Here is a 19,864-nt window from a genome sequence, read left to right as displayed (position 1 = left end):
CCCCAAAGATAAAATTGACCTGGAAAACCAAGGCTTATATGAAGTCCCCTGTGCATCATGCCCTGCCACATACATTGGACAGACCAATAGAAGAATAAGTATCTGCCTGGATGAACACAAAAATGCAGTAAAAAAGCTGGAACACACTTCCTCACTAGTCCAACACATGAAAGCCACAGGTCATAGCATCGACTTCAATGGCACCACTTCAATGGCTAGCCACTATAGAAAACCCCAGCTACAGAATTATCAGAGAAGCCATAGAGATTGAAAAAAGACCTGAAAGCATGAATAGAAGAGATGACTCCACCAGACTGTCAATTATCTGGAAACCTGCACTCACAAACAAAAAAATCTCCACACCACAAGATAGGCAAACACCTGGGCACAAACAGACTCCCCCTGATACCTCCAGCTCAAACACACCCCAATCAGGCACCCAGATGAAACCTAGCTTCCTAATAAATGATAGCCGTCCGTTTACCCGGAGCCAAGCTGCACTAAAAGCCTCCTATACAGGAAACACAATGTTGCCAACCAATCAAGACAAAAAAAGCTACAAAACAGACAGAAGATATTAGAAACACCAATCAAGCAGAACACAGCAAACTCCAAGACCAATAAACAGAGACCAAGACTCCCAACCAATCAGGATGAAGAAAAAACCATTCTGGCACAGCAGTAGGCTAGCACCAAATTTAAAACAGAAACGGCTATGAAAGTCCGACTCACAGATGAACACAATACAGAAGCCTGATGATGGCAGATGAGATTCTCCTGAAACATTGCTACAACTTTAAAAGCACAATTATAATGACGTGGGAAAATACCCGAACAAATCTAAATACCATACATATAAATACCCGTGAAAACTTAAGAAAATATATATATATATATATGGTATGTATGGTATTCAGCTTTGTTCGGGTATTTTGGCATGAAGCCAAAAGCACCAGCCTGAGGATGGCGAGTGAGACCTCGCCGAAACATTGCCAATATACTCTTAATTTTACACAGGAAAAGACCCGAATACACCTAGACCTACATATATATACCAATACTCATTGCATTCACACAGTAGGGATCATTTTCTGTTTAGTAATACCATTTTAGCAATCTTCACCAATGTTGTGCCCTCTACATGTGTTGAGATTTAAAAAAAAAAAATTCCCCACTGTTATGGTCAACAGCTAAGCTAATTTATGGTCCTCCAACATGTAGAGAACACCAAATTAGGGAATCTGTGTAACAATTCTACACCAAACTCTGAGTTTAACAGATCTTGGACCAGAAATTGTAGTTTAATCCAGAGTTGGAGTTACAATAGTAACAATAGGCAGCAATAAAAAATAAACCAACCACGTACTCATGGAAATATTTTGCTAAATAAAGGAAATACCTTTATGTTCTGTCTCACCTGTGACCATGAAGTGAGAGTCCAAGTTTTCAAAGGAATATAAATAAACAGACAGGACCAGGAACTACAGAGTTAAATTCCTTTGACTGGAGGAATCCTTGGCAGTCTTCCAAAAGCTGCCTGCCAAGTCCGATAACAAACAAGACTATAAATCAAGAAGCAAATGCCACACAGAGAATTTGTCCAAGCTGTTATCACGAATAAACAAATTGTCCCGAACGGGGATTGAGAGCTAACACACCCTCTTTTATGTCCTGAGGGGCGTGTCCATCTCTCAAATCAGTTCTTGATTTGATATTTCCTCTTACGTTGAATTTTACGCTTCTGCCTGCGTCTTTGCCTTGCATCCAACCAGCATTCCTTGGCTTGATCCTCAGCCAAGGACTCCAGCACGCTCTCCTGATTATCTGCTGACACCTGAGGCACAACCAGGGAGGAAGGTCCCGAGGAGGGAGATGATTCCGAAACTTCCAGCAAGGCAGGCTCAAAACTCAAGACCAAATCCTCCTCTTCCTCATTACTCGAGTCTGTGTCTTCTAACAGAGCAGGCTCAACCCTCCGAGTCACAACACCCTTATATTAAAAATCCAAAAGTGATTCATGCAGTGATGATGTCATTTTGTATTTACGATGTTGTATGTAAGATGTTGGAGGTTTTGAAACACATGTACAAGTTCAATATAAATAGAAGCTTTGCAATAACAGCAAATATCCCCTCTGACTGGAGATTTTATAGTATCCTTCCCCTGCCACGGCCACCAAGCCATGCCCACAGAACCGGTAGTAAAAAAATTTGAATCCCACCACTGCTTCTCCTCCTCCTCCTCTGATTTGCCTGCTGGAGAGGCCAGTGGCTGGCAGGCCACAACAACAAGCTTAAGATTTATTTATAAAAAGGATTATAAAATGTTAATCTTCAGTAGAAGGTCATGTTGACAAAAGGAATTTTTCTGAAGAAGATTCTGGAGGACTTGTAGAACCTATTTCCCACATTATTCTGTTGCTAATCTACTTAGTCATCTTCTCCATCTCTCTCTTCACGGATTCTGTTGTCACCAGCCTTGACTTTCATGTTCTTTACCACAACAACCCACTCTAAGCTAATTGTGCCAGTCAGGCAAAAAAGATTTTATATTACAACTAAAGAACTTTTCTATGACTAAATTTTACCTCTAGGTTACAGCTTTTAATTCAGCCTTCACATTTAGCTTCCATGTTTGTATGTAGGTGCATGGAAAAAACCTACAGAACACTTGCTATATTTATGCATCTTATTTTGAATTTTCTTCCTTCTCCCATAAAAAGAAAAGTTCATGAATCAAATCGAGTAGATTTTTCTCCAGGGGAGAAGATCAATATAATATGCTCCTGTAAGTCTTTTTTCTGTATGTATATACTGTATAAGCCATTGATTTAAGTTGTTTTTACTTTTTTTACTCAAGGTGAGGTTATAATGACATGGAATTGAACGTTTTATATATAATCTCTAGGCTGAAGTAGTTAAATAAAAATCTATTGAATTATCTTTGATGAATCAATTTGGTATGCATATTTTAAACAGTGAATGAAATAAGGAATTTGTGATCCCCATTTTTTTTAAACAATAGAAAACTATCTTAATATTTCTTATAAAAAAACTTAAATAGTTCTTAAACTACAGCTTATTCAATGAAAAATAACACTTTTAACATTGGAACTCATTGCATTTATACAGAAAGGGAATGAACAAATTATTTCGTTATTGGAGATGAAGTGGGAAGAAATCTTCATTGAAACTTATGTGATGTCTTATGTTTGCACATATTAATTTGATTTTGAAACCAGTTTTAGTATTTTCAGATATCTATATTATTTTAAACTACTGTATATTTCTATCACATGGAAACTGATGGTTGGAGAATGAAAATGGATTCTCTGTGAGCTTCATATTTTTGCCAAACATCAAACATTGGAAAGATAAATTTATAGCTCAAAATACTAAATTAAAGGAAGATCTTATGTTACTAGTGATTTAAGAATGCTTGTAAAAATAGATTATATAACAGCAATAGCAACAGACTTATATACCACTTTATAATGCAGGACTCAAATTGTAAACCGCTTAGAGAGTCAGCATATTGCCCCCAACAATTTGGGTCCTCATTTTACCTACCTCAGAAGGATGGAAGGCTAAGTCAACCTTGAGCCTGGTGGGATTTGAATTGCCAAATTGCAGCTGGCTGCAGCAGAAGTAGCCTGCAGTACTGCACTCTAACCACTGTGCCAAGGACTATTGCAATATTTATTCATTTGTCATATTTAAGAACTGCCCATCTCCCTCACAGACAATGGTCATTCTCTATTAAAAATATTATGTAAAACTATATTTACATCTTTAACAATCTTTTTCTACCTTTATCTCTATATCCATATCTATATTTAACATATAGCATGTGTGTATGTGTTGTGACTTTGTGTCTACTTTTTCCTGTTCTTTTTTCTTCGGTTTCTTTTTTTCTGTTTTGCTCAATTAATAAGAGAAAAATTACTAATTAAAAAAGCAGTTAACTGAGGATCTTATTTCTCAGCTATTGTCGTGTAATGCTAGAACAATAGTAGTAGTAGTAGTGGTAATAGTAGTGGTAGTAGTAGTAGTACTACTACTACTAATAATAGTAAAGTACATAAAGACTTTTTCTCCAAAGTCAAAGAAAACTTCACCTCAATTAGTTATTGCCCCTGTGCAAAGAGGGCATCTTGCATCTATAAGGCTTAATACTGAACATTTGATTTAGAACATTTGAACTTTTCAATTTAGTAAGGCTCTATTATACATTTGCCCATTATACAATTTACACATAATTTGTACACAGGATAATTAATGAAAATTCATGTTCATAGTCAAATTACAGTAAAACCTGTATCTAAATACCTCAATTTGCTTGCAATGTGTAGAAGATTTGATAGTGCCTTGAAAAGTCAACAAATATCATATTGGGGATATTTCCACGTTTTCACTGTAAAAAACATCACAATGTTTTATTTAGGGGGGGGGCTTGGAACAAGATTCCATTTTCATCAGCACAACTTAGTCTGAATGAGTTTGCCATTTTCACTACAGCCCTTCTAATACTATTGCAATTTTATTCTAAATGTTTGTATATTAATTGTAGTTTGCAACCTTCCAAATTATAATTTTTTGTCATTGCAAATAAAAGTAGTTATAAGTTATAGAAAAATCAGTGTTTAAATTGCAATTAAGTATAAGATCCTTGCATATTTAGTCCTATTTTTGAATACAGATTACACATGTACATACACTCCAACATGTACAATGAGGAAATATTGAATATTATCCAGCAAAAACTAGTAAGTGGAATTTGTTGATAGATATGATCCTTCTGAACTTTCCATACTAATAGAGCCTCAGCTTTTACTTGGTAACTATTTTTGGTTCTCATGCCAGCAAAATGTTGTAATAGTTTATTAACAATCTTCCCATTTTCCTCAGAATACAGAATAATTTCTCATAATGACCAAATATTTATAAGTTATGATGATGAACACTGATTACATTCCAAAAGTCTAACATGCAAAAAAGCTTGTAAGCAATAATGTTCAAGTGTGTTTATACATATCTAAGTCTAATCATAACTGTAACCTATCATTTTAATAAACCAAGATCCTTCCAAGACAATGTTATAAATAGTCTTTACCTTATTAGATCTTAATCTCAAGGTTCTGCGTAATGAACCTAACCAATCCAGCAACTCGACTTTTAGCTTTATTTGAGTATATCACATCAGCACAGTTGAAAAACAAAATCAGCTTGGCTATTTCCCACGCTTTCAGAAATTAAATTAACTAAAGAATAGACACCTCCCTCCCTCCTTGTCACAGATCACATTGTCCAATTAACTTGGCATCTCCTTGGTAACCTCTTCCAATCTCTGGCCAGCACCTGTTGGGATGACCTTAGTTCCCACAAGACAGTAAGTTGTTGATGTCTGGTCTGACATTCCAAGCTCCAAAGTATGTCAAGCTGAGAAACTGAGAAAATGGCTTTGATAGGCCCAATCCATTTAGAATAGGGGTGTCAAACTCAAGGTCTGGGGTCCGGATCCAGACCCGCGGAGTGCATCTGATACTTGTACAATCAGCACAGCCCCCCCCCCCCACAAGGCTGTGTGCTTTCTCCACTTCTCTTCTCCCTATATACCAATGACTGAATCTCAAACGATCCATCTGTTAAAATACTGAAGTTTGCTGATAACACAACAGTGATTGGTCTTATTCGAGACAATGCCGAATCTGCATACAGACAGGAGGTTATACAACTTGCCTCGTGGTGTAACCGGAACAATCTGGAACTGAACACACTCAAAACCGTAGAAATGGTGGTAGACTTTAGAAGAAACCCTCCCATACTACCACCTCTTACAATACTAAACAACTCCGTATCAACAGTAGAGACCTTTAAATTTCTAGGTTCTGCTATATCACATCACCTAAAATGGACACCTAACATCAAAAACTTCATCAGAAAAGCACAACCAAGAATGTTCTTTCTGCGCCAACTCAGAAAGCTCAAACTGCCCAAGGAGCTGCTGATACAGTTCTACAGAGGAATTATTGAGTCTATCATCTGCACCTCTATCTGCAACCCAACAGGACAGACACAGACTTCAGAGAGTAATTAGGATTGCAGAAAAAAAAATTACTACCAACTTGCCTTCCATTGAGGACCTGTATACTGCACAAGTCAAAAAGAGGACTGTGAAAATATTTACAGATCCTTCACATCCCGGACATAAACTGTTTCAATTCCTTCCCTCAAAACGACGCTATAGAGCACTGCACACCAGAACAACTAGACACAAGAACATTTTTTTCCCAAAAGCCATCACTCCGCTAAACAAATAATTCCCATAGCACTGTTCAACTATTACAAAGTCTGCACTACTATTACTGTTAATCTTCTCATCTCTCCTTATCACCCATCCCCTCCCACTTGTGATTGTAGGACTGTAACTTGTATCACTGTCGACTGTATCCTTATCCTTATCGACTGTCGCTTGTATCCTTATGATTTATATTGACTGTTTCCTAGTATGATTTGATTGCTGATTGTACCCTATGACTATCACTAAGTGTTGTACGTTATGATTCTTGATTCTTAATGAATGTATCTTTTCTTTTATGTACACTGAGAGTATTTACACCTAGACAAATTCCTTGTGTGTCCAATCACACTTGGCCAATAAAGTATTCTATTCTATTCTATTCTATTCTATTCTATTCTATTCTATTCTATTCTATTCTATTCTATTCTATTCTATTTCTATTTCTATTTCTATTTCTATTCTATTCTATTCTATTCTATTCTATTCTATTCTATTCTATTCTATTCTATTCTATTCTATTCTATTCTATTCTATTCTATCTCTATCTCTACTCTACTCTACTCTACTCTACTCTACTCTACTCTACTCCACTCCACTCCACTCCACTCCACTCCACTCCACTCTATTCTTAGATCTGGCCTATGGGCCACCCTGGAAACAGCAAAGGACTAGCCTGCAGTGCCTCTGCCAGCGAAAATGGAGTTCAGAAGGGCTCCATTTTTACTGGCAGAGAGTAGCAGGAGGCCGTCGCAGCTGAAACTGAGCTTGAGAGCCCATTTCCATTGGCAGAGCGCTTGGGCCACCACAGGTGCTCCCGACATGAGTGACGTCAAGCTGGCCACGCCTACCCTGGCTTCCCAAGATCAGACACAACCCTGATGCAGCCATCAATGAAATTGAGTTTGACATCCCTGGTTTAAAAGTTAACACCTACATTATGAATCTCAAGGGAAAATTCAGCATTCCATTCAAGAAATCACATTTCACTAAACATACTAGCTTCTACCTTTCCCTCTTTAAAGCTGCACTTCATTTCCATTTTCTCCCAGTGCAGCCATATTATGCCAATTATTTTTGCTGCCTTATGAACAGCAACATTTGAATACAAAGAAATTGAACCTGGAACTAGCTCTTTGCCAATGGCTCAAACCTGGAACTAACTCTTTGCCAATGGCTCAAATCTTGGTCAGGATCCAAGTACTGGATCTCAAAATAGTCCTACCTGGGTATCAAAACCTCCTTGCTCTCCACAACTTTTTTCCAATTGTACAAGGAGAGAGAGAAAAAATGAAAATGAGACAATTAATTGAAGAGATAAGAAAGAGAATAAAAGTTTGATATTGACAAAACATAGTAATAATGGATACATATAATGAATATTGGTCATTACAATAATGGATTGGTAGTTGACTGCAAACTGAGTATGTGTTAGAAGGGTGATGTTGCAACAAGAAAGGCATATGCAATTTTAGGTTGTATCCATAGTATAGTTCTTTTTTTTAAGAAATATTTTTATTATACGTTTTTCCTTAATATACATAACAGTTCCAATTATACAACAACATTGTGTACTGGTTATATCAAATCCCTTTAAAAAATCATGCTATACATCCCAGTTAAAACTATCATACAGTATTTTGTCTTTTGACTACATAGTGTTATGCATTACGATTATAACTATTACTTATTTCTACCATAATACGCTATTAAAATTCTCATTTTGTGCATTTCATACTATATTCGCCTACAATCCAATAATAATATTTATTGCATTGTTTATTATTACATATTTCCAGAGGTGGTATTCAGCAGGTTCTGACCGGTTCTGGAGAACTGGTAGCAGAAATTTTGAGTAGTTCAGAGAACTGGCAAATACCACCTCTGACTGGCCCCACCTCCATCTATTCTCTGTCTCCTGAGTCCCAGATGATCAGCTGGGTCTTCTTTTGTTGCTCTGCACAGGAGAATGGAGCTGGAAAGCAGGTTAATGGGGTGGGGAGGGAATGGAGATTTTGCAGTATCCTTCCCCTGCCACGCCCACCAAGCCACGCCCACAGAACCAGTAGTGAAATTTGTTGAACCCCACCACTGCATATTTCCATATCTCTGTATTTATTTTTATTTTGTTAATCTTCTTTCATTGTTCCAATATTCATCTCTGCATCCATATAGTATAGTTCTGAGCACTACAATTTAAGAAGAATCCCAAGAAATTAGAATAGGTTTAGCAAAGTGTGACCTGGGAAGAAAAAAAAATCAAGTCCTATAAATGGAGACAGAAAAAACCAAATAGGTAGTCTTGAGGAGTCTGAGCAGTATTATGATAGCTTTTTCCAATATCAAAAAAGATGACACACCGAAGGTCAAGGCCCCCTAACCATCATTCCAGAGGGCTGGATGTGAAATAACGGCTACAGCAAGGCAGATTCTAATTAAACATTAGGAGAACATTCTAACAATAATAGCAGAGTGAACCCAATACTGAAAAAAAATAATTGGACTTGAAAGAAAATAATTGGATATGGTGAAAAGGAGGTTAGAAAATCCTCTGTCTGGGATGCTATAACTTGGATTCTTGCATTGAACTTGGTGGCTTAGATCAGGGGTCTCCAACCTTGGCAACTTTAAGACTTGTGGACTTCAAATCACAGAGTTCCTCAGCCAGCAAAGGCTTGAGGAACTCTGGGAGTTGAAGTCCACAAGTCTTAAAGTTGTCAAGGTTGGAGACCCCTGGCCTAGATGGTTTATCCTAACTCTACAAGTCTGGTTATTATCTTGTCATTTTTCTTGTAATTGTGATAATCATTCTTCCAATTGCATGGCTATCATTTTCTGAACAATTGGTCTCACAATGTTTCAAGTGAAGAGGTGTAGAAAGTTTGAGAAGTCTGCCTTAGAGAACACCCAACTCAGTTTTGCCCTGTTGGCAAATAAGGAGATAATAGAAGTCAGCTGTGGCAATGGAACTACATTTTCATGGAGAAAAGCATGCACTGAGGTCCCTCAAGGTTTTGTTTCGGGCCAGAGCTCTTCAATAGCTTCATAAATGATCTGGATGAGAAGATAGAAGGAGAGCTCATCAAACTTGGGGGACTTTCTAATACTTTGGAGAATAAACTCAAGATACAGACTCTAGCAGGATGTACAATAACTAGGGAGACATTTACAACTTTATTCTGAACTGTGGGGAAATTAAAAAGCAACTTCACACAAATACACAATACAGATAGTCATTGACTTATGACCACAATTGAGCCCAACCTTTTTGTTGCCAAGTGGGACATTTGTTAAGTGAGTTTTTACAACCTTTCTTGCTACAGTTTTTAAGTGAATCACTGCAGCTGTCAAGTCTGCAATATGGTTGTTAAGTGAACCTGGCTTCCTCATCGACTTTGCTTGGCAGAAGGTCACAAAAGATGATCACATGTTCTGGGAGACTGCAACCTGTCAACTCATAAAATATTTCTATGGTCTTTTTAGAGTCGCCAACAGAAAGGGAGGGGGGAGCAGTGCAGCAAAACTGCATTCCATAAATGTTTTCAAAGATAGTAACTAGGTGACTGAAGTTTCTGCCACACAAAATTCTAACTGGAGAGCATGATTGATGACTCTTGGCTATGAATGTGTCCCATTGGAGAATATGAATTACGATATACCCAGGGGGTGGGGGGAAATCAGGGTCAAGGGTGACAATGAATTATGTGTCTCAGAGTCAGCTACACTCAGACAGTGCCAGACATGATAACGCCCAATAAATCCTTTTGAAATTTTGGAAGTTTGGCTCAAGACTCATGATTTAAATGGGGGTAACTGCCGGAATCCTGACACAACCATCATTAATATGAGTCAGCTGCCAAGCACCTGAATTTTGATCACATGATCATGGGGATGCTACAATGGTTATAAGTGTGAAAAATGGTCATCAGTCACTTTTTTCAGTGTTATTGCAACTTTAGTCACTAAACAAACTTTGTAAGTAGAGGACTATCTATACATTACAGCACCTAGGGCTTCTATTAATTCTGCAAATACAATCAGTCACAATAATTCAAGGTAAAAATAACAGAATATTTTATTTGAAAATTTAAATCATTTCTTTTTCTTGCATCAATATCACAGCATACAGTGCCTTGAAATGTAACTACATTTTATACCAGTATAGAAGTTCTAAATCTTTATTATAATACCCCAGTCAAAAGTATAGAAAATCCATTTAACATTTTAAGAAAAGATCTAACAAAATAATGGAATATGAGAATAAGGAATGTGTGAAAATCTTTCTAAAAATCATTGATTTGGAACAGATCTGAGATGGAGTCATTTTAAATTTTTTTGGTGTGAATTGCAGAAACCTTTAACCGAGAGCTGTACTGAAAAAGAAGCAGAAATCATTATTTTTCTAGCCTCATCTAACAGCATCGAGTGAAATAGTTGACAGCTGGTCTCTTACAATAATATTTTTCTTCCATCATATGCACATTTAGGATGTCCTGACCGTCTACAAACTTTCCAGAAAAGCTGTTGCAAGCCTTTAAAAATAACCATGGAACCAAGTATGTTTGCAAGTAAAAGAATATCCGTGGACGAGAAGAATTGCCAGAATAGACAATCACCAGATGCTAATTGCAGAACACAAACAATCCAATTCTAAAGAGTGTTGTATCCAGTCAAATACCAGTGGTGGGATTCAAAAATTTTTTACTGCTGGTTCTGTGGGTGTGGCTCGGTGGGTGTGGCAGGGGAAGGATACTGTAAAATCTCCAGTCAGAGGTGGTATTTGCTGCTGGTTCTCTGAACTACTCAAAATTTCCACTACCGGTTCTCCAGAACCTGCTGAATACCACCTCTGTCAAGTACCATTTCTAATTTATCCATTTTCAGGAGATGGTAATAAATTTTCATTATCGAAGCTGTCCATTCTGTTCACAGTAACCAATCCCTGTTGCATCCCCGATTGTCCCTTTTCTTTTTTCAGCCAGGCAACATTAAGATCTCCTTAACTGTTGAATGCCAACGAAGCAGATGTACCAGATGTATTGATTGCATAACTAGGTACCCAGCCCTGAGAGAACATGCCGCCAGAGCAAACGAACGGAGAGAGGCAGACAAGGTGATTTCTCCAGCCTTCCTTATGCAAAGCTTAAGACCGTGGCAGCGCCAAACTGCGCTGACTTTACGAGGCTGGTGATGGCAAGAGCTTCCATTCAATGAAAAACCGAGCCAAAAAGCAGCACGGGACTCCGCCGACGAAGTTATACCTATTGAGGATCTTCGTCAAACAAGCGGTAGTAGGAAGACTTCGGAATCCCTTCATTCACGTGATCGCCCAAGATGATGCGAAGGGACAGATGAAAAACGTGGGAAGGGCCGGCGGTTATTATGCTGAGGCTGGTTTTTTCCGGCGTTTTGCCATTGGATCTGTGGCCCTCCGCGCCCACGCGTTGCTTCTGGCCGGCGGCGGTCGCGTAAACTTTTTAAAGCCCCTCTTCCCCGCCTTTCCTTTCCTTTCCCTTTTTTTCTTCCGTTGCGGCTTTGCAAAAGCTGGTTGAGCCACTCCGGGCACGGGTGGCTTTCAGAGAGGGGGGGGCGGCGGAATAGGGCTGGTTGACATAGTAACTCCGTCCTTTTTATTTTTTTTCACCCCCCACCCCTCCTCTCTTTCCTTCGGTGGCTATCCGGAGGCTCGGAGCGGCGGACAAAGCCGCCTGCTTGGACTGAGGGGCTGTGGTGGGGGCTGGAAGCGACCCCGGCGAGGGAGAGATCCGCGAGGTGCGCTGGGGGCTCGCCCTTTGGTCTGCCCCACCTCCGCCACGCAGAAACGACCTTCTCCAGCCCTCTTTTAAAATGGGGACGCTGCGCCACAGGTAGCCGGGGGGGAACAGAAAGCGAGCGCTTCTGCCATTTTTTTCTTAAAAAACAAACATTACTAATAATTTTGCTTTTAAACAACGCCGGCCAGGCGCGCGCGCGCACGTGTATCTCCCCCTCAGGCGGCGCGCGCGCGCGCCTGTGTGTGTTGTGCGTTTTGCAGGAGAGAGGGAGGGGGGTCCCCGAGAGTGCCCCTTTGGGGGCCGGGAGCCTCCTGAAGAAGAGGGGCCTTTTTGTTTTCGGGACCCCACCACTTCTCCCCAGAGGAAGCGCTATGAGTCACAACCAGCTCTACGCGCCGCGGGGGAACGGCTCGCCGGTCGGCGGAACCCCCAGGAACGACAGCCAGGACTATTTGCTGATGGATTCCGAAGCGTGTGAGGAGAACTGCCTGGCACCTTACGCTTACTACCCCATGTGAGTGGGTTTCCCGCTTAAAAAAAGAGAGAGAGAGAGAGAGAGAGAGAGGGAGGCTCGCGGGGCAGACGGTGGGGGGCGTCGGCTGAGCTGGGTCAGGTTTAAAGGGACGGTTCAGGTTTAGGCTGTGTTGGCGCCAGGTGCTTAACCTGGTTACTAAATTACCCCGTTTTCTGCATTTGCCGAATACTTTTCCCACGGCTCCTTGAAACGGCCTGGATTCACACTGTACACTCAGCCTTGCCAACCGAGCACTAAACAAGCCTGTTGCGCGAATGCAGCGGCTAGAGACCAAAGCTGCCTGTGGGAAACGCAGTCACAATCACGTATGCGTGTTGGCAAGCCCACCCCATACTGGTAAAGCGTCACGGGAAAGAAAGTGGTTTAACCGAGGTGTACGTGTGTGTGGGAGGGGGTGGGGGTGGAGGGGCGCTGAGTGGGTTGCAGTTTAGGACTTGCTTTTCTTCCGCTCCTCAAAATGGGTCTGACAGCTGCACGGTGTGCAGAAGTGGCCGGTGAAGCTCATTTCCGAGAGGCACCTGTTGCCTTTCCACCTCTTTTTCTTTCTTTCTTTTTAAAACGACTTTGTCAGCAGTTGGGGAAATTGTAGAAAACTTCCAGGCGAGGAGGAGCGTTTGGTGCAAAGAAACATGAGGAATGCGAAAGGATGCGTTTTACCGTGGCTAACTGAATGCATGGCAAGAAAATGTGTGGGTGATAGAAAGGAGTTTGTGTATGTGTGTTTGTGAATGTATGTGTGTGATGTTGGAGCCTTTTAAAAGAGACTTGAAGGGCCCTGGTGGGATGCAGAATGCTCACTGGGCCCCCTTTAGTTTTCTTCTCCCTCCATCCTATCTCTGTATTTTTCCCTCTGTTATTGTTGTCCATTAAAGTCAATGGTGCAGGAAATAGGAGCATATGGGAAAACCCAGAGACGTACCGAAATAACTCTTGCAATTATGTTTGGACTGGTTAGTTTTACTGCCTACCGAGGCATAAGAGTCCGAGGCATGTTATGGACGGTGCTTCGATGACAATCCCTCAGCAACAGGCCCTGCGTAATGAGGCAGAAAAGTGGTCCTCTCCATAAAAATGTTTATTTGTGATAAGGATTGGTGGTGAGGGTGGCCTTTGTTAGGTTGTGGGGAAGAAGGGGCCCTTTGCACAGCTCTCTAGGAGTGTGGAGAGAGTGGGCTCATTGTAGAATAAAAATTGCCAATCTGTCGTATTTATCACATAATGCCTACCTCCCCATGGCAAGGAGGAAATTAGAGCTGGACTTGGGGGCAAATAGAAGACCAGAGTGAAGTCCTGCAATTGCTGATGCCATCTGATATATAGCATTTTTATCCATAAGGCCCACTGTGCTTATTCTCAGCTAAGACATATCATCAACTAAATGCCACTGCAAATAAGAACATTAAATCTTGGCTCCAAAAGTATTGTAGCAAAAGACCAAATGATTTTGAAAGTAAATACAGGGGTTGATTAGCCCACTTCTATTGTTGTATTGATGGCAAAGCCATCCCCAAATGCTGGAAGTTTGTTTCATTATTATACTAATGTTAGGGCAGGGTGGCTGATGTACCCATTTCTGCCCCGCTTGCCATACCTGCAGTTTGAGTGCATCTGTTGTAAGATCCTTTATCTGGGATAAACAGTATTTGTTTGTGTGTTAGTGGAACAACAAGATGTGAAGTAGAAAAGTAGATACTTTCTGTGCCTTAACTGTTGATCATATTAAAGGTGAATGACCTGTGGGACAAAACCAGTGTTTATGGGCTTGCTGACAAAACTGCAGCAGGTTGTTGAAAGAGAATGAGTGCAATGAAGGGGACAAATACAAGACAAGATATAGTATTTGACAGGGAATGACAGCCAAGGAAGCTGCAAGTTTGATCTGTATAATATAGTACCAAATCTCTGAACTTTTCCATCCTAAAAACAGTGGCATGGGTATTATATATGCAGTAGTTTACTTCTTAATGCACATAGTTAAAATAGAAAGGAATCTATCTCTATCTATCTATCTATCTATCTATCTATCCATCCATCCATCTATCTTTCTATCTTATCTATTCATAAGGACAGTTTTCCCTCCATGCCATCACTCTACTAAACAGTTAATTCCACAACACTGTTTAGTAAAGCTGTATTATGATTATTCTTCTCATCTTTCCTGTTACTTATCTCCTTTTCTACTTATGACTATAACTTAGTTGTTTGTATCTTTATGATTTATATTGTTTTATTTAGTTTCCTAGTATGACTTAAGTTGATTGCTTATTTAGTATCCAATGACTGTCATTAAGTGTTGTTTCTTATGAATTGTGATGAATGTATTTTTATGAAGACTATGATAATAATTTATCACTTATAGCTTTTACGGTACGTACACTGAGAGCTTGTGCACCGAAGATAGATTCCTTGTGTGTCCAATCAACTTGGTCAATAAAGAATTCTATTCTATTCTATTCTATTCTATTCTATTCTATTCTATTCTATTCTATTCTATTCTATTCTATTCTATTCCATTCCATTCCATTCCATTCCATTCCATTCCATTCCATTCCATAGTAGACTCTACTCTACTCTACTCTACTCTACTCTACTCTACTCTAAAGTTGGACACCACTGATCACCCTGTCCAACCTGGAAGATTTGGGGCAAGACCTGGAGGTGTGCTTTAGGATATGGCACAGGAGTTTCTTTCTGCTAACTTAATGCTGAAAAACCATTCTAGTTATGCTACTAGAAGCATTTCTCCTTTTTGACTGAAGACATCATGTGACAGAGAATTTGGATCAGCATTGTTCTGATTCAAACTGATTCAAATCAAATGCCCTTTCCATATCTTGCAATGTCTTCCATCCAATATATCATCACAACATTTGCTGATCAGGACACAGAGATTCCTTTTTTTTAGGTCAATACTAATGGCACTATTCACTTGGTCTTTCATTATTCTATTTAGAGGTCCTCATTTCGTGTCCACAATTAGGACTGGCAACTCAGTCATTAAGCAAAGCAGTTGCTTAGTGAAACCATGATTGCTTATAATCTTACTTCAGCTTCCTTTCCCTTTACAGACTTGCAGAGGTTGTAAATGTAAGGATTGGTTTTAAAGTTATTTTTTCCATCATCTTTGCAACTGCAAATGGTGGGTAAACAAGGCAGCCACTAAACAAGGACTACACGTACTTGCTACATTTCTGTTTCCCAAATTATCCAAGATGAGGAAAAGGAAAATGGGGATGTGGAAAAGGAAGAAAGGATACTTCTTGATAACATAAGGATTGTCTAAGCCCAGAAGCTAAACAGGTTTGATGCTGGTTGGTAGAGAATACTAGGGCTGCAAGCTACAGTATGGAGTTTAAAAAAAAAACGCCACCACCCCAGAAGGTAATAGCAAACCATTTCTATATTACTGCCAAGAACATTGTTAAGGGCATATTTATGAAATCACTACAAGTCAAGTTTGATTTGAAGTAATTACTTTTTCAGATGGGAAGTGAACATATTTCTGCATCAAAATGATTCTCTGTAGATATATTGAAATTCAGAAGTTTTGACAAGTACCTCATTGATATACTCCTTTCCTTTGTGGAAGGAACTACCTTGTCTACCTGTCAGTGTTCCAGAAAAACAAACTCCAACACCAAAACTCCGAGACAGGCATTTTCTCAATGTCCCATTTTATTAGAACTCATACTGGCACATCTGGGAAAACCTAAATCTGAGAGTTCTGGGCTTTCCCTCCGTAACTAAAATTCAAAGACCCATCCCCTGTACCCATCAGTCCATCATATTGCCCAATTACCATCTTTCTCAACAAGAGACACTCCTCTAATCGTTCCTCAACCAGGTGCAGGATGACATGACCTTGACTGAAAAAAAGAATGCTATTATGTCTAACTACATACCCCCTATGAAATCCCCCCTCCCAATTTCCTAGGCTCAGGAATGTGGCAGTGTGGAAGCTGCTGGTTCTAATATGGCTTCCAAAGCTGACACTACCATTATAAAGATGGCAGATATTGTAACAAAGTGATAATCCTTAATCTATATACTACTGGACTAAAATTCTTGTCAGGTTCCTTAACTGGGTGTAATGGTGCAGCACAGGGCAATATTTTTTGAACCAAAGTGTCTCAAATGGGCTTCCTTACACAATGTATCTAAAATCCGGGACATGACTCCTGACAGAATGAAATTTGGGAAACCTGTAGCTGCTTCAGTGCTATCAGCTGCTGTTGCACCGCTGGGCTGCTCTTGTGGTTTACATGATCTTTATTTTGAAATGTTCTGTGACAATTTCTCAGCCAGTCTCGCAATCCCCCATTCTCCACTCAGCAGCAGCCGGAAGGGAAAGAGAAGGGAGATTTCTGATGCCCCCTACCGGATTTCCACAAGTAAACTTAATGCTGTTGCTTCCACTACTTTTTTGCTTGCCCTTGGTCATTCTGTTTTTTCTGTTTAAGGAAATATATCTCAAACTATGATCCAATGGGACACGGGTTGCTAGTACATCTTTAAAATTACTGAAAACCCAGGTTCGGTCAGAAGTATTATAACTTATAAAACTATTTATAAGAATAGTTCACAATGAAGAACACTGAGTCAGAAGAAGAAGAAAAAGATTAACATAAATATTCAGCAAAAATGTAAACTGGGAAAGTAGGAGGAAAATCTGGAAAATATATTTCTCGGAAGGGATAACAAATGTGCATTGGAGATACCACCCTGTTGCTTGACTCCTTCTAATTATGGTTTGTGGGATGAGAAATATGACATTTATAGCATTAGTGAATCCATATTCTGTTATATTAATCACATACCTGGTTTACTGCATATATTCAGTGTAAAAATAGTTATATGCATATTTGAACATTAAAAAAAACAGCTAATAACGCTCAGTTGTTGTGAATTAACATTGCTTTCTTCAATGTTTCAATCAGAAATATAGGAAAGGAAGACATCCATACAGAAATAGGTTACGATCTGTTTGCTCTTGTTAAGTAAAAGAAAGATTGTTTGTAAAATTAGAATCTGGGAATTTTAGGATTAAAAGGGATCATCTTAGTGAAAAAATACAAATTAAAGCATTCCTGTGAGACAGGTATCTCATTATTATTCATTACTTATAAAGTATTTGTGATAGGTATTCATTACTTATAAAGGGGAATATTCTCCTTTATATTGAACACTAGCTCTATACCGGTGCTTCCCTACAAACTATGTAATCGAGCTTAGTTTTTGGGAAGGAAAATAAGGGAAAAAAATTGTGCCTCGCCTAGCAGCATCCATCGGTATTCATTTGGCTAGCGTCCTGTCAGTGTGTGAGAGAGTTTAGGACTATTTGGAAACTGAAACAGTATTTGCTGTGTGAGCAAGGAGACAGCAAGGAGCCTGGGCGTGGCTTAGCTCAACTGTTCTGTACTAAAGCTGCTCTGAAACTGAAACACCTCTCCTCTGCTTGTGTTTTGCATTTGGAAGTGATTTCTTTTCAGTTGGGGCCGGGAAGTAGAACTCCTTAGCATCAGAGCATGTTAATGATAACATATGAAATGTTAATGCTCTGATGGTCATTTCAAAAATCCTTTCTAAGCACCTAGAAGCCAAGAGGAACATACATGCCAAATTTCAAGTTTGTATGCTTTACGGTTCAGGAGATTTTGTGATGATGCGTGAGTGGTATTTCGCTTTTATATACTGTATATAGATTATACTGACAGGGCAAGCCACTATAATATAAATTTACAACAAACCACACTCCTTACTACACTGATGATGTTACTTAGTTTGGGTAATGAAACATCTACAAGAAAACAAGTCTGAACCTTCTGAATAGTTAGGTGTATACTATACACACTATAATATATTTAAAGAATATTGTCATATTTCCATCTTCTTGTTCTATACTCTACTCACAGGCTAAATGTACCCAACTCCATCAATATTGGTTTATATTTTTAGTCCCCTAATTATCCTCAGTGCCCTCCTCCAAATCCAGATTATCTGATTCCTTTTTAGAGTGTAGTGCCCCAGACTGAATATAATTCTTTAACAGGAGCCTGACCAAGAGAGAATAAAGGGCAATAATTATTCCTTGGGAATTGCAAACTATGCAGCCCAAAAATGCATATGTCTTTTTTTAAATAGCCACATCACATGTTGAACCAAACTGAGATTGCAATCATATTTCTGTAAGAGTTAAATCTGCAATACGCTGGTGCATAAATGTACGCAATGCAATTATAATGATTTCGTCTTGGCTGTTCTTAACACAATCTCCAATGGAAGTGTAAAGATTTAACAGAAATAAAATACAGATGGTTTTAATTGTCTTACCATGGTAAAGCAAAACATAGTTTTGGTGTTTTCACTTAATAAACTTTTACTCAGTGTCTAGCTTCCACTGTCTGCAAAACAAGGTGAGAAATGTTGACACTTAGTTTGGGATGTAGGTCACCATCATCTCAGTACTTTTCATGTTGTTGTAATGACTAGGCAGTCGAGTTGTTTGATCATGAACAACTGAATCATGATGATCTTTATTGGAGTCTAGTCTTGCATTTATACACATTTTTAATTATCCTCCATCATTGGTTAACTTTGGTTACTGCTTAACTTTCGTTACTGTTTAGCACAGTAAACTTTATCTCTAAAGTCTAACATATGTTTATTTCCTCTCTCTAATCCTCCTTTAGATTAGTGACTTTGTTTACCTGAGTTGCATTTGCTTGGAAACATTCTTTATCTGAGGTTTGCCATCCAAGATTGGAACATTCCTGCAATTACAACTCTACATCATGTAAAACAAAACCTTGACACAATATCTCACTTTCCTCTCTATTTCACTGCTGAACTAGGTCTCTTCTGGGTTCTGAAGTATTCCTCAATAAATACATTTTCTTCTACTGGAACAGTACACTTAGATTTAATCTTTTACCAGTTCTGTTTGGGACTATTTTAAATGGGATTCCTAGCTTGAATTATTTTTAAACTAGGTAAGCCAGAACAACAATTCTTCAAAAAATATGAATTTTAGGAATAAAAATTGATTTAAAAAGATTTTAGGATTTAGATAAATTTCATGAAAGGATATAAAACTTTTTTTAAGCTGAGAGGTGCTTCTGGATATGCTTAAGAACTAGTTTACAAAGTTGGTAGAACTAGTCGAGAAAAGCTGATACCAATTCGAAAGCTAATATTTAAATATATTAAATTGGTCAAATAAATCAATATAATAGTCTCATACAGTTATTAATTCTTCCCT

At 39.0% G+C, this 19,864-nt stretch overlaps 1 protein-coding gene across 4 annotated transcripts in view; it reads left to right on the top strand.

Moving 5' to 3' along the window:
* Positions 1-11,874: 11,874 nt before the first annotated feature.
* The window catches only part of TRPC6 (transient receptor potential cation channel subfamily C member 6), a 71,755-nt gene continuing 63,765 nt past the window's right edge, over positions 11,875-19,864 (top strand). For 2 of the 4 annotated variants that reach the window (XM_087937067.1, XM_087937066.1), the window contains exon 1: positions 12,141-12,585. In XM_087937067.1, the coding sequence (XP_087793193.1) occupies positions 12,443-12,585 (143 nt within the window). In that variant the 5' untranslated portion in view covers positions 12,141-12,442. Of the gene's footprint in view, positions 12,586-19,864 lie in introns of all 4 variants that reach the window. The other 2 variants (XM_026706938.2, XM_026706937.2) reach the window with 2 other exon arrangements.

This window comes from Pseudonaja textilis, chromosome 7 (genome assembly GCF_049901715.1).
Source record: "Pseudonaja textilis isolate UNSWEBS1 chromosome 7, rPseTex1.2, whole genome shotgun sequence".
Classification (NCBI taxonomy): domain Eukaryota; kingdom Metazoa; phylum Chordata; class Lepidosauria; order Squamata; family Elapidae; genus Pseudonaja; species Pseudonaja textilis.
Note: the sequence above shows the minus strand (reverse complement) of the source record. Positions and strands in the feature narration are given on the sequence as shown.